We start from the raw sequence: 15439 nt of genomic DNA on the forward strand, positions 1-15439 counted from the left end.
TCTCCTAAGGACGGTGGGAGTGCCACTCTCTCTTTCTTTATTGTTCGCAATATGCAAATTAAAATCTTGGTCTCTTTGTGAGCCTTCACTTGGAGTAAATAAGGTTTTGAGTTTTTAATTTTTTTTATTTTTTTATTACATATGGGATAGAGTGTTTTATCTGTCTCCGCATTCTGCCTGTGTATTTGTTCTTTACAAGTTTTAAGTACTTTTATGGAGTTCAGTCAATTGTATCTACGTCCTCCTAAATGAGTTTTGAGGTGTTAGGCCCTTTTCTTTTTGAATTGGAGGTGAATCGTGAATCTTTTGGTCCGATCAGATTATATGTGTAGATAAACCTTCATTGATATGTGGATTTTGAACTTGCAGCTACAGAAATGGTGAAAGGGAAGCAAATGGAAGAAGCCTTAACCATTAAAAATTCGTAAGTTAACATTCATTTTTAACCTTTTCATCTCATTCTTGTTCAACATGTTTTCTTTACATTATTCATTTGATTTGGGTTATTTGCGAACATCCACTACTGACCATCTTAAAATTTGATGTCTATCTACAGATTATGCCATCTAAATTTGAATTTTTGTTTCTATTGATTGAACAATTAACATGTAACAACTATAGTTTTCTTGTGCACTGAATGACGTGTATTTCAGTTGGTATTTAGCTTCGGTGAAGGATCCCATATTTTCTTACTTGCATGTTAAGGCATGCAGTCGTGTCATTAGTTAGCAGGTTTAGGATCACGAACTAAAACAAGCTTGCAGTTTAAATGCCCTGAAGACCCTTTGAAAAAGTTGTTAATGATGTAAAAATAATGGTATCAACTTGGTTTTCCTCCCTCTCATTCTTTCAGTGCACAATTCCTCCTCTTGGATATTTTTGAATTTCGAGTATCCAATTCGATGATTGCATTATTGCTAACAAGCCCTTTTGGCTTTGAGGTTTTAACTTGTGAAATAACGTGGGTGTATACCAATTCTGCAGGGAAATCGCAAAGCATCTCTCCCTACCGCCTGTTAAGTTGCACTGCAGCATGCTTGCTGAAGATGCTATCAAGGCTGCTGTTAAAGATTATGAAGCGAAGCGTGCTAAATTGGTGGATGGTGCTGACTCTCCTCCAGTGGAAAAGGCTTCAAGTGCTTAGCTAACTAATGATTGTAAATGATGTAAAAACTGTTATAGTCAAAATCTCCTGTCCAAGGTGCGAGTTCTCTTTCCAGTGTTTTTTATATAGGATGTCAATCATAATTATCACCATATTTTACTTTAAATTGTGTTTCAAGTGTTGGACCGTTGGATTCTTGGATCTTCAATCCCACGTTTGAAAGTCCAATGATGTTGCCGTGCCTATTTCACTGATTGTATGTACATTAACAGCTTACTGATTTAGATTGCTGTTTTCATTTCTATCTTTATAAAGCCGACTTTGGTATATGTTATATAAAACTCTGTAAAAAGTGGGAGAATTGATGTGACCTTTTGATTGGGTAAGTAGTGTTTTGTTAATTAGATTTATAGTCTCCTTGGGATGATTTTTCAACATTTTTTGTAGATTCTTTTTTTATGCTCGCAGCAAGGCATTTGAAATAGGTGTTGACTGTTCTGTTTTCATTAACAATTATGCTCTACATTGTGCATCTTTGTGTGCGAGTGTAGCCATATAAAAAGGTTAGATGTTACAGTGCTTGGAGGGACTGATTATGATCATTATATGATCATATGGCTGATTGGCTATTAGTTTTTAAAGCCTGGTTCGCTAACAGAGCTTCTAATGTATGATCATCACTGACATTCCGTACCTTTTGAAAATGGATTTATAATATAGTTAGGGGCTGGCAGGGCATTCTGTCTCTTACAATTGTTTCAAAGTTATGCTTAACGAGGATGAAAATGATATAGCAGGGGTTGGGGAGTTATTGGTGAAATGTTAGGAGGTTCTCTATGCGTGGCAGCGCCCTCCCATCGAGCAACACTTGCCTCTTCGTCTTGAAAGTACGTATATTATGTCAGTGATTTGATGTGAGCCTTTAGAACTTCGTATTTGATTAAAACTCTGTTACCTTTCTTGGTTTGGTTTGGATAGAATTGAATGTAGACCTCGACAAAAGAATGTCTGCCTTCTGCAAGCTTCCTTTGCCGAAGTTCGGTTAGATTCAAATGCATAATACTTCGGTTTATACTTAAAACTGAACAAATGAGAGTAGATTTATCAAATTCTTTTTCATTTGAAGTCTTGATACTTCAAAAAAGGAGAGAAAAAAAGAAAGGAGGAAGTTTTTAGAGATTGGGAAGTATAATAAAGGTATCAAGGGTTATTTAATGAACAATGGAATTCAGGCCAGGTTTTCGTCCACAGTTGGACCTCAGCAAAGCAAAAATTCAGGAAAGTTTCGAGAAGAGTGACCTAACTTTCTCGGCTGCACTTGCTGTTCTACCAGACCTGCTGCTTAAACTAGTATGAACGAGGTATCTATAAAGACTATACTCTCTCCACTATGAGTCCAGCAGCTATATGAATCAACAAACATAAATATACTGCTTATAGTCCAATTTATCTATCTATCTTTGACCAAAGATATGGTTTTAATGCCATCTCAATTCTGCTGTCTTTTGGGGAACAATTTTGTGTTCATCAAACATAACACTTAATTTGATGCAGAGGCCACGATGGGTAACCGAACTTGACTTCAGGAGTTGGTGTGATGAGTCGCCGTAAGATGTTCTAGCATTCCCTCTCCTTTGCTTCAAGGGAATCTGTCCATCAATACCATACGGAGCTCTTTGGAGAACACAATACAATGAAAGTCAAGAAAGCGAGAGTCGCGCTCCTAACCTCAACAACCTGAGTGTGGTAGTCCATGTATAGATCTAAGGCAAGTCAGCTCCAAGTTGTCTGCTGCAGCTAAAGATGTTGATTGCAGCTTGCCATGATGAACAATCAGATGATCAAAGGAAACATTTACGACTGCGCTTGCACATTCGATCCATCATAGCTAAAGTTGGAACCATGTCCATGACAAATCACTTCACTGCATATAACAAGAACTTATGAATAATTGTTGATAATAAATTATGATATTTTCATTAAAATTGATGTCTCAACATCAACTGCCATGAATAAATAATGCCGTCTTAATTCTCTTTCCTTTTTTTCCCCTTACGGCCTGCTTATCTAACCTAGTGTTGTTTGGTTTATTTGACTCATTTTAGATAAATGTCAATTACAAGTTAATTAATGAAAGAAGATTAATTAAAAAAATAAATACTTAGATACTATTTTAATAATATCTCGGAAATGATGTTATCGGTTTCAAGCGTTACTTAATTAACACGTGATTTGACGGTGTCGTTATCTGCTTAGATATACTCGGTTGATCGAGTTCTAAGATCGAGTTGTCATAGGTCCATTTGTATTCCATAATTAGACCTTTATTCCAAAAAAAAAAATAAAAAATTATATATTCATAAGAAAAAAAAACTATTATTATTATTATTATTTGGGGGAAAAAAAGAATGAAGGATGAAGAAGGTGAGTCTTGTTGGGATGGATTTGTAGTCGGCGCGGTGGAGGCGAAGAGAATGAGTAGTGGCTTTAAATTGGATGAAATTAAATTAGATTAAATTAATTACTTGTTCATAAGCCTTTCTCTGTCACCGTAATTGTGGAATCCTCGGCCTTTCCCCAAGCTTTTCAGCGCCTGCAAAGTAAGATTTGTATGCTTTCTTTCTTCACGATTTCCCTTTCTTTGTCTTCCCGCTTTCACAATTATTATGCAAATATTCTCTCTCTCACACTTTGAAGGCCTCGCTGTGATAATCCCGTAATCTCTCTCCTTTAGGTTTCTACTCGGGTGAGTTTGATCTCTGTAAATTGCGTTTTCAAATCGCCTATTTTGTTATTCGTCTTGGATTCTCTCTTTCTGTTTTGCTCTTTTGTTTCCCACTCTGTGTTTTTGCTGCTGGAGTTTGTTGTTTGATTGTTTTTGAGGTATTGTTTATTGGAGAATAGGTTTGTTTGATCGTTTTTTGTAATCAGTGTTGTAATGCTTATGTTTTTCTTTTCCCCCTTAATGTTTTCACTTCGTCAGCTTCGTTGATGGTGTGGTTTTGATGATTTGGGGAAGACGTGGTTAGAGTAGGAATGGAAGACCCCAAAACCCCAGAAACCCTAAAAGTTCAAAGTCCTGCGATTGAAACGAGCGAGGATATTTCGGGGTTTTCTGGGTTGGCTGATTTGAGTGCGGGATTAACGGCGGAGATTCTGGTAGTTGAAAATGGCGTAGCGGTTAGTGATTGCAGTAACGAGGCTGAGATTAGCAATGTCGAATTGAGGAATGAGGAAGATGAGGAGAGAATAGATGGTTCTGAGAGGGAAATTTTGGATGCTGGTGTGGTTGCAGCAGGTGATGTTGAAGCAGACGGTGGTAATGGTGGTGAGGCTGAGAATGACCAGAAAGAAGGCAACACTGTGGAATTAGGTGGTGTGTCTACAGGTGAAAACTCGGAAGTCCCCGGAGATGGTATGCCACTTGCAATGGACTTCTCGAACATTCAGCAGGAAGAACCAGAACCTTCCAAGTCGATCGGAACAGAAGAAATGTCGAAAGAAGCTGGAGATGAAAAACAGGTTATTGAAAATGGTCAAGAGCACAAATTTTCGGTTGGTGATGTGATATGGGTCAAGACGAAAAGTCAGACATGGTGGCCTGGGAAGATATATCCTTCGGATGCAGCAGAGAGTGACGTAAGTAGCCGGGATGATAGTCTATTAGTTGGCTATTTTGGAAGCAGCCACATGACATGGTGCTCTTCATCTCAGTTGATACCCTTCGCTGATAACTTTGAGCAAATGTCTGGGAAATCCAAGTCTCGAAGCTTCCTCGGAGCCGTAGAGCAAGCCGTGGATGAGTTTGGTAGGTGTGTGAAGTTGGAGATGTCGTGTTCGTGTATTCCAGAACGAAATTACCCTTTAGAAGGTAATGGTGAATCAAAGGATACAGCTTCCCGGCGTGAGCGCAAGTCTAGTCTACTTGCTAAATATTCTATTGCTCAGTATGAACCCGAAACATTCCTAGCACGCGTTAAGGGTCTTGCAGAGACTGCTTCCCTATGTGGAGTGTTTGAGTTGAGTATCCTATACAATCAATTAGCAGCTTTTCAAAGCTCAATAGGACACGAGCAGTTACCTTTGCATCAACTCAGGGAAGCTCATGATGATGAAGACAATGAGGTGGGCAAATCAGTGAGAAAAAGCAAAGTTGGTGCTACAGTTGCAGATGAAGAACAGGTAGAAGGGGGCACACAGAGCTCGCCATTAGAGACACCATCCATAGGATCAGATGTTCTGTGCGAAAAGATGGAAGGGAAGAATGAAGATCCTAACAAGGTTCTAGATGGAAGCATGGAAGCTAGGAAAAGGAGCTCCAGAAGAATGGCAATTTCTAATGGAGGAATAGAACCAAAATCTGCAAAGAGAAATGGACATGAAAAAATTGAAGATTTTGAATCTAGTGAAATGGATTCCTCAATCAAGGGAGAGGTGATCAATCCATTAACAGATGAAATTAAGGATTCTGGTGTAGAAAACTTCGATGATGAGAGCAAAGGAACGCCAGAAAAGAGGTCTGAGACACGAGAGCGGAAGAAGAGCAAGTATTTATCTTTTCCATATATAAACTGGGGGCAGAAAGGTATGCCAGCTGAAACAGATGATATTAGAGCTCTTAAAATTTCTGGCGAAGATGCAGATGAATATGCAGTCGAGGGCCAGAATGAAACCCCATTGCTATCTAAATGCAGTGGCAAGTTCTGGAAGAAGTGGTACCGGAATATCACCAGTGGGAGCGATGTCGCTGATAATCAAGACTTGATGAGTGCATCACCAGCTGAGTTTCTCTCTGAGCTTCATTTTACTGCTGTAGATTGTCTTTATCCAAACGAAATCAGCAACTTTGATGCGGTTGCGCAGTTCTTCTCCAGGTTTAGAATTTTGATGTTTCATGATGAATCTGTCAATGGTGGCCAAAATGAGGCAATGGCTGCCGATTTATTTTTTCTTGGGGGAAAGGTGTCGGAGGTTAAGCATCCTTCCTCGACGCCTAAATCTGGGATCAAGAAAAGAAAAGGTCAGGCAATGAAATCCAAACTAATCTCTGGTGATGTGGATTTGACTGGACAACCTGAATTATGTCCTGCAGGAGATGCACAGAAAAAAAGTCCTCTGACTTCCAATGTGAAGTCAAAAAAAGATGGAGAAAGCTTGGGGAAATTGAAGACTAAATCCCTTTCTGCCTTGTCAGATGTGAACATTAACATAGATTCACCAGAGCTCGGACCTCTCTCACCCAATGGTTTATCGAAGCGGAGGAAGCGAAAGAACAATGAATCACATCCCCAGAGTAAACCAACAATGGAGATACCAGATTTAAATGGAAGCGGTACCGTATCTGGCGTGTTGGTGGATAATCGGCAGGCTGTGAGCCATGTCGTCTCCCAACAAAAGTCTGAGCCAAAGAAGAGAAGGAAACTTGGAGCTACTAAGGAGCATTCAAAGGTGTCTACTGAATTCATAGATGTGAATAACAGCAATAAACCTGGTTCGTTTTTTATTGATCTACAGGTCACAGCTCCGCAACCACTTGATGTAATTGTAGAGCAAAATAAAGTGGATTTTGCAGGAGCGCCTAACCAGTCAGTGAATTATCAGACAATTGGCCAGGATCAGAGCAAGACTGGGGGCAAAAAGCGAAAGAGGAAGGAGAAGGTTATCTTATCCTCTGATATACCTGATTTAAATCGAATGGGTATTGACATTAGTCAAGGAAAAAATTCCCAATTGACTAAACCTAAGAGGAGGAGGAGGAGGAGAAAAGGTGAAGCTAGTTTGAACCATCCAAATCCTTCTGACAGCAGATCATATATTTATAACAGAGTCGAAACTGATGGTGGAGGCTTAGGATCTTTTCTTCTTTTAAGTTTCTCTTCAGAAGCTCCCTTACCTCCCCGGGAGCAAGTTATTAGTACGTTTAGCCAGTTTGGATCATTGAAGGAATCAGAGATTCAGTTGAAAGATTCCACTGTTGAGATAGTTTTCCTCCGAAGCGCCGACGCCATGGAAGCAGTTCGGAGTTTAAAGAAGAACAACATTTTTGGCCCAACTCTTTTAAAATATCAGCTCTATCATCTCTCGGTTCCCCCCAAGACGTCAGACTCAGACCGGGCTTGCACGGCACTGGCGTATCCAGCTTCTGAGGGCACTCTGAACCCATCAAAATCAGGTGAATTAGGAAATCAAGCAGGTGAGACACCGCCTATAGAGTTTATAAGGAAGAACCTTCAGATGATGACGTCAATGTTGGAGAAGTCAGGAGACAATCTCTCCCCAGACATGAGAGCCAAATTGGAGAGCGATATTGAAGGCCTCCTCAAGAAGGTGAGTTCCATGGCGGGCCCTTCCTCAACGTAATAATGGAACCATTGTGGATGGATGGATGGTGTTGGATCAGGTTATATCAAGCCAGCCCCTCGTTAGTCTTGTTGATGTATTGTAGGTGTAGTTTATGTATTCTGGAGGACACACAGATGTTAACCTATGCGATTCGCGGAGCTTCTCGTTTTTATTAGTACTGCCCCTCCTCTTTGGTTACAGTATCATCGTGTAAGCAATGTGGAGCCTTTGTATTTCATGACATGATTCTCACAGCGACCTCCTTAAGCTTGCGCACACGCTTAGCGTATGCTGTCCGAGGATCAAATTCCTCAGTTCAAGAAATCCAAGATGGTCATTGCAAGCAATTGGCTAATAATCTCTATAGGCCCCTTTGAATGGTAAAGTTGGTTGTGTTAAATCAATGGGCATTTGACTCACATGGTAAGTAAGTATGGACTACCTGAAGCTATGTTTTAACCATTTTCTATAAGGTTCAATGGTATCTGAACCTTGTTTCATGGCATTACCATACTATTTCAAGTCTCAATTTTTGTCTCCGCTAGTAGTTTTATGAAAGATCAACAATAATAGTTAAACTTTCGAATGAATTGAGTACGAATAAGGTGGAAGCCATATTGGATTTTACAATAGAAATGGGCGTGAAACACGGGGCAGGAATTTCACATGAGCATTTCTACAAACAGGTTGCAGACAAAGGTCCTGGAAGGGAGTAATAATAATGCGATGATAGAATGAACAGACATCAGGCTGACGAATGAAAGCAAACAGAAGGAATCTACAAACCAAAACTTACTATCTGTACACTTTACACAGTCGAAAGCTTTCAGATTGAACGTCACCGGTGACGACGATATATAGTATTTAGCCAACACGTCCGACTGCAAACGAGGAGCTTTCTCAATAAATATGAACAGTGGATCACACACATTGCCCTGTCATACCCCATTGTCTTTCATGTTGGAGAGAGCCCTTCTCTATCTTCGATTTCTCTTTCAAATTTGTATTTAATAGATTTTAAAATTTAAAATTGGTTAGTGGATCACACACATCACTCGTTATGTTATAATTATTCTATCGGATGTTGGTAGTTTATCTCTTATTTTAATATTTATTGAACTAAAAAAATAATTATAGACGATGATGATGATAATAATAATAATAATAATAATAATAATAATAATAATAATAATAATAATAATAATAATAATAATAATAATAATAAAAGACAAGTTTTTTTTTTTTTTTTCTTATTCTAGAAATATAGAAAGAAAAAATAATAATAAATTTAAAAATTAAAACGTTTTTTTCCCTTAATTTATTCTTATATTCTTCATATTATTGTACTAATTTTTTAAAAGTCTTTTTTTCTTAATTTATTCTTATATTCTTACATACAAATGTCTCCTATTTTACAGCCAAAAGTCATGCATGAGGCTTCCAATACAATGGAGGAATATTTGTTGCATGTTTTTTTTTTATTTATTTATTTTTTTTTTTTTGTAGAGTTTAACAGCATAGCGGGTAGAAGGTTCAAGAGTGTCCGTTTTATATCAGTTGAGCTAAGTTCACATTAACTTGAATGCTCGTGTTTTATCAAGCATTAGACATAACAAATTAAATATAATTAGCACTTAAATAATAATAATAATAATAATAATAATAATTACGCACCAAATCACACTTGTTGTTTTTGTTTATACCACAAAAGCACTCCCTAGATAAGGTTCCTCAATATTACAAGAAAATCCTAAGAGAGAGCCTTGGATTTGCGGACACTATCCCAAGGCCAAAGCAAAAATCAGACGCATTTTGAAGAAACTGATAGCAAGAAAAAGGCACTAATTATGATAGCCACATTTGGACACTCCTTATAGTAACCAAGGCAAATAGTCGTTGATTTCGTTTGGATTGTGTACCATTTCCCTAACATATTTTACACCAATGGGTTCGTTGTCGATGGTCCATATCCATTCATCATCCCATTCCAAGACGACCCAATTCCATTTATGTATCCATACGATTCAACTTTGTCTGAACATCCCTGATCTTGCCATTCCAAAGCCAGAAGCTTTGTATTTGGTTTCACATCCATTGCATTTGGCTCCTCATTTGGTTCATGCTGATCATAAGGAATCATCAGTCCTTGTCCTATGGTGTTCCCATCGAGTGACAGCCCATAAGGGGAGCAAAGGCCATGGAAACTCGGCGACAGAGTATGGCCGGCGGCGGCGGCGATGTGATCTCCAGCTAGCCCACCAACCATGGCCAAGTGATCTGGGTTTGTAGGGTAATGAGCATTCCCAACAATGGCGTCCATTTTGGTGTCCATGAAATCAATGGGTCGAGTAGTGTGATGCTGGTGGTGACTTTCAAGCATTCCAATGGTGTATTTGGCGTCCATGAAACTTGGGGTTGTTCCAATGAGATGGTTGAAATGAGGGAATTGTACTTGGTCGGGAAATGAGAGATGGAGATCAGTGGGGTTGTGAATGTGATGGGCAGAAGAAGAAGAAGAGCCTTGGTGGTGATTTTGGGAGATGGGTTGTTGATTTTGTGGCTGTTGGTGTTGTGGGTCATTGGATTTCTTTGTAGTGGCAACTTTCTTGTTCTTTCGACAGCCACCACCGACAGGGATGTTACGAAGAGTGCCGCCTTTGGTCCAGTACCTACGACATGTCTTGCAAAAGTAACGCGGCTGGGTGAGGCTGTAATTGTTGTAGTAGCAAAATTTGGTGTGGGTTGAGTCACATCTTGGGCATTTCAGTGCTTGATCATGTGGGGGTCTAAGCCTCCTCTCTGTCAGCGGCCTTGAACATGACAGCATGTCCCCTGATAGCGACGAAGAATCCATGCCAGACTCCTCGTTAATGGTGCCCTGAAACCAAAGAAAAAAACAGTCACAAAAAACAGAGACATTTGCTCTGTTCTGTTCTGTTTTCTGCTCTGTTCTGATAATTATGGGAATTGGTTGGTGTTCTTACCTGCAGCCAATCAGAGGAGTCCATGCAGACTTGTAGAGAAGTTAGACCCATACGAATGAAGAACAGAGCAGAAAGAAAAAGATGTTTCCAGCAGCCAAACAAAAACTTCACTTCACAGTCACTCCATTGTTCCTCTGTTTCAGTTCCTCTGTTTATAAGAAGGGGATGTGAATAAGAAGGAAGAAAAAAAGGGTATATTTGAAGAGATGGAAGGGAGGGAGTGCGTTAGCAGAGATGATGTCAAAGTGGGTCCCATCCCAAGACTGTGTGTAGGGTGGTACCCCACAAGGAAGGGTAAAGCAGATCAAGAAATCCAAGGTGGCAGAATGGAGGGGTATGATTGGATGAGATGGTGCTGATGTGTAATTGAGGGGGATGGTAGTGAGAATTTTTGGGTCGTCGTTAAAGAAAGCATCTTGGAGTTGGGGACCCAAAAATGGGTAGGACCCTCCTGGCCTCCCCCTCCTACAAGCAAAGGATAGATTCTTGCACACAACGGATGTCACGTGCCTACCAATCTCATGTTGTTCTGGGTTCTTCTTCTTTTTGTTTTATATCTGCCTCTGTTCTTTCTTTTGGAACCATCAAAAGAAGCCTCTAAATCTCTGTTCTTTAGAACAGAGCAGCAACTGATAATATGGATAAGTATTGTTGCTAAGGGATCCATAGAAATGTAAAGGGAAAATGAAGAACATGTTAGAACATAATGGCTTCAGGAACACATTTACTTTCAACATTTGGTGCTACAGAAATTAACAGAAAGAAGAGATATGTCACTGTCAACCAAAATACAAAAGTCAGTCTGCACACCCCACGTTGGTTCCCTCTCTCTCGAGTTTTTTCGGGATCATATACGTTCACTCATTGAAATTTGTGTTTTAGTTCAATGTGTGAGTCGGAGATTCAAACGTCTGATCTCGATAAAAGAAGTAGTTAATATTCTTGTGGTTTTTCGGGATCATATATGTTCATTCTATCGGAGTTTTTAGTTCAATATGAGAGTTAGAGATTAACCTTAAAATACAGTATTGAGAAATTTAACCATTAAATATTTTATTTTTGTTGGGAATATCTTTGCCTTCCTTAAAAGATGTATTTATTTTATAAGATTCATACGAGACAAAGAGGTGGATAAAACTCTTTTTTTATTTTTTTTATTTTTCTTTTGTTCGAAAGGTTGGATGTATCGTTCACATATTTGAAAAATAAACGAAGTTTAAAATAAATAAATAGTTTTAATTTTTCAAATATTTTTAAGAGGGGAAGAATCATAATAAATAAAAAATAAAAAAGCATAAATCTCAACTTAATTTTTTTTATATATAAAATTAATATTGAGATAATGTTATATATCATAGTTGGGAGTGGCACATCATGATTCAAAATCACTTTTTTTTTTTTTTTTTTTGTCNATGAGATTTTTTATTTATAAAAAAATAAAAATCTTGAGTTTCAAGCAACCTCCAAGATGCTGGCATCTTTGATCTTCTCTTTATTTATGAACTTTAATTTGCATTTTTAACCTCCTCCCTTTCTTTCTTTTCAATTTTCGTGCCCTTTTACTTCTCAATTTTAAAAAACTCCCTCGATTTCTATTATTATTTAAAAAAATGCCCCAAAGGTAAAAATAATAATAAAAAATAATCGACGCATTCAAAAGTTGGTTTTTTCTATTTTCTTTTTATTTGCAAAATGTTGTATTTTCTGGTTCTTTTTTAATTTGTGTGAGAGGGGAAATTTGATTTTTTTTTTTTTTATCCTTTTTTAGAAAAATAATAATAATCTCAAAGTTTTCCCACCGTCGCCGGTGCCGGCGGTTATAATAAAGCCCAAACTTTTGGTCCACACCGTAATTCTTAATTAAATCATTAAATTTGATAATCTAAAAGACTTTATAATTTGAAGAAGAAAGGGACTAAAAGATGAAGATCGAACGGTGTAGATCTCATCATGAACAGGCGTGATTTGTAAATGTGGTCCCCATTTTTATGTGATTCTGGTCAAACTTAGCCACCTCGTTATCGCTGCAGTCAACGTTCCTTTATTTTTCACCCTTATACCTAATGTTCCCCGTATATTATATACAAAACATATATAATTAATTATATTCATTTTTAACTATTACATTAATTTTTGTATTTAAACAAAACTTATACAAGAAAATTTAAAATATTTTATTTAAAAAGTTTAAAATTTTATTCTTTTTATTTTAATTTTTTTTTCTATGAATTACCGTAATAATTTTCATATCTCACGATCTTACTTTAATATCTCAAGATGAGATATACTTTCTATACACCAAAGATTTTTGTTATTTATAATTCATATGATTCTGCCAACATAAATATAATTCATGATTAAAGGCGTCACTACTTTATTTAGGAAGTCATACGTCTAAATTCTCCTAGTTGCCATGTGATACAATGTTTTTTAAAGCCGTAAAAAGAACCATTAATTTAATACTATATTCTTATATCTAATCAATTATGTTACTCTTTTTTCAACCATACTTCTTTCATGACATAACCGTCCAAAAGTTTTTATTTAACCCTAAAATTGACTTTTTTAACCTTAAACTTCATCATGGATGTGTCTCTAAGTCCATCGCTGGCAAATATTGTCTGTTTCAACATTTTAAAACGTATCTATTATGCAGAGGGAATGTTTCATTCTCCTTTCCCAACCTATTTGAGACAGTTTCTTTATAAGGTATGCTTCGTTCCCCTCTCTCCAACTAATGTGCGATCTCACAATCCACCCCTCTTGAGAATCCTGGATTCTCTCTGACACACTGCCCAGTTTCTGACTCTGATATCATTTGTAATAGCCCAATTCCACCACTAGTAAATATTATTCACCTTGGTTTGTTACGTATCGCCATAAGCCTCACGATTTTGAAATGCTTTTACTAGAGAGAGATTTCCACGCTTTTATAAAAAATGTTTTGTTTCTCTCTTCCATCAATGTGAGATCTCACAATTGATCATGTTCTAATTCCAAACAAAAATCATGTTATTTACAAATAAACAACTATCTTGTCTCGTGAAGTAGAACAACAAAATAACGCAAGTTGCATTTAAAAGATATGTTGTACTCATTGATTCGATACTCGACCATCACTACCATATTGAATCACAATGGATTCGATATCAATCGAGACAAAAATATGTCGGGAGGCGTTTAATTTCGAAACAACAAGATGTTGTTGGGTGATAGAGAAATGTGATACATGAAGTCAAAAAGGATGGTTAATGGTATATGGTTAGAAGTAAAGAAAAGATAAAAAAGAAGGAAGAGAGATTTATTTGAATTTTTTTCTATTAAAAAAAGATATAGAAATAGAATAAAATAAGGAAAGGAAAATGGGTGCAATTAAAAAAAGGAAAAAAATCCTTTTTTTTTTCTTTTTTTTTTTCTTCCCCAAATTCTTCTTCTAATTCTTCTTTCTTTCTCCATTGCTTTACATCATTTCATTATTTAGTTCTTTGATTTTGATGGCAATGAGAAATGAGAATAAAGGGATTTTTGGGGAACGGGTTCAAATTTCGTTTTGTATTTGGAGTGAACGTTTGAATTAGAATGAGTTTCGTACAAGACGTCAAACTCATGTTTGTCCTATAAATTTTTCGAGCACTGATACTTCCTAAGATTTCTACTTATATACTCGAGTTTAATATTTCTAAGTATAAGATGTTGAATTTGCACTCCAAACGTCCTCTATCGGTTAACCGGGTGCATAGAATAATTATCAAACGGATGAACTAGGTCGACCGATTTGGTTTGGTTATGTCTTCCAAAACCATGACTTTTTTTATTTTTTATTTTTTATTTTTTATTTTTTGTTAGACTCTGTTGAACTGAACCAGGTTATACCCATCACATAGGCCCAATATCCTTCAGCCCATTACATTCAAAAGCGAGAAGGAAAGCCCAAGTTCAAGCACAATGCAACAAACCCATTACATAGGCCCAATATCATTCGACCCATTTCATTCAAAAGCAAGAAGGAAAGCCCAAGTCCAGCACAATGCAAAAAACCCATTACGTAGGCCCAATATCCTTCGGCCCATTTCATCAGAAGCAAGAAGGAAAGCCCAAGTCCAGCACAATGCAAAAAACCCATTATACAGGCCCAATACCCTTCGGCCCATTTCAGTCAAAAGCAAAAAGGAAAGCCCAAGTCAAGCACAGTAAAAAAAAAAAAAAAAAACCATTACATAGGCCCAATATCCTTTAGATTATATTAAAACTAATACATCTCTTTAGATTTTAAATAATAAAATAAAAAAAACTAGGTAAATAAAATTCCAAATTTTGTTTCTATATATTTTATTTTATCAAACTTTTTTAGTTGATTTATATATTTAAATTATATTAAAATATTGATACACATACCTTCGCATAATACGACCAAAACATGAATATGAATTATACTTTTTAAAGTTGAAAAAAGATTCAAATTTTTAATTTTTAAAGAATTTTTTTAGTTAAATACACGATCGTTTGACAAATCAATAGTCAGCCAAAAAAAAAGTTATATTCATTTTCTTAGCTACGAAGTTGAGAAAAATCAAAAGAAAGAGATTCAATAGAATAATTAGAAAGAGATATATAAAAAAAAAACCTTTTAAAGTAAACTTTATCTTTATAGATTATAATCCCGTATCATAAAAATAAAAATTAATTACAACCAGAAAAAAAAAAAATTATGTCGCTAAAAAACGTGCTAATAATCAATAACCACAATCAAAATTGAGGTACAATTAAGTTTTTTTTTATTATTTTCTTTTTAGCTCGAGTTTGTATTAAATAAATAAATTTTATTTATAATTAGTCAGCAAAATATTTATTAAGAAAATGCATTAGCCTTTTGAAAAATATATCTAAATATTCCAACATTTAATAGAGCCATGAGATTCAAAGCACGCATTTGGTGAGAAAGTTGAGGGGAGGGACCAAAAAAAAAAAAAAAAAAAAAAAAAAAAAAAAAAAAAAAAAAAAAAAAAAA

At 36.5% G+C, this 15439-nt stretch overlaps 2 protein-coding genes across 4 annotated transcripts; one reads left to right on the forward strand and one right to left on the reverse strand.

Annotated features, from left to right (window-relative positions):
• The first annotated feature begins 3487 nt into the window (after nucleotides 1-3487).
• Nucleotides 3488-7952, forward strand: LOC111495043. 3 transcript variants are annotated; one of them, XM_023144906.1, is made up of 2 exons: nucleotides 3488-3714; nucleotides 4089-7952. In XM_023144906.1, exon 2 carries the CDS (start codon nucleotides 4142-4144, stop codon nucleotides 7463-7465), a length of 3324 nt encoding a protein of 1107 aa, XP_023000674.1. In that variant the 5' UTR covers nucleotides 3488-3714; nucleotides 4089-4141; the 3' UTR covers nucleotides 7466-7952. The 3 variants fall into 3 exon arrangements, with proteins under 3 accessions (XP_023000674.1, XP_023000672.1, XP_023000673.1); XM_023144904.1 differs by having other exon boundaries at nucleotides 3488-3704; XM_023144905.1 differs by lacking the exon at nucleotides 3488-3714 and adding an exon at nucleotides 3721-3851.
• A 1165-nt stretch (nucleotides 7953-9117) lies between these two features.
• LOC111495059 (dof zinc finger protein DOF5.6-like) lies at nucleotides 9118-10619 on the reverse strand. Its single transcript, XM_023144929.1, has 2 exons — nucleotides 10432-10619; nucleotides 9118-10325 (listed from the first exon to the last, which is right to left on the reverse strand). The coding sequence occupies exons 1-2, from the start codon at nucleotides 10480-10482 to the stop codon at nucleotides 9384-9386; spliced, it is 993 nt and encodes a 330-aa protein (XP_023000697.1). The 5' UTR covers nucleotides 10483-10619; the 3' UTR covers nucleotides 9118-9383.
• Nucleotides 10620-15439: the final 4820 nt, after the last annotated feature.

The sequence above is a fragment of the Cucurbita maxima genome, unplaced genomic scaffold, assembly GCF_002738345.1.
Source record: "Cucurbita maxima cultivar Rimu unplaced genomic scaffold, Cmax_1.0 Cma_Scf00021, whole genome shotgun sequence".
Lineage (NCBI taxonomy): Eukaryota > Viridiplantae > Streptophyta > Magnoliopsida > Cucurbitales > Cucurbitaceae > Cucurbita > Cucurbita maxima.

Bases quoted from the DNA above. Each gene is read 5' to 3' on its own strand.
- LOC111495043 (XM_023144906.1), top strand. From the start codon at position 4,142: ATGGAAGACCCCAAAACCCCAGAAACCCTAAAAGTTCAAAGTCCTGCG.
- LOC111495059 (XM_023144929.1), bottom strand. From the start codon at position 10,482: ATGGGTCTAACTTCTCTACAAGTCTGCATGGACTCCTCTGATTGGCTG. The intron at 10,326-10,431 runs GTAAGAACACCA...CTTTGGTTTCAG, and splicing joins ACTCCTCTGATTGGCTGCAG to GGCACCATTAACGAGGAGTC.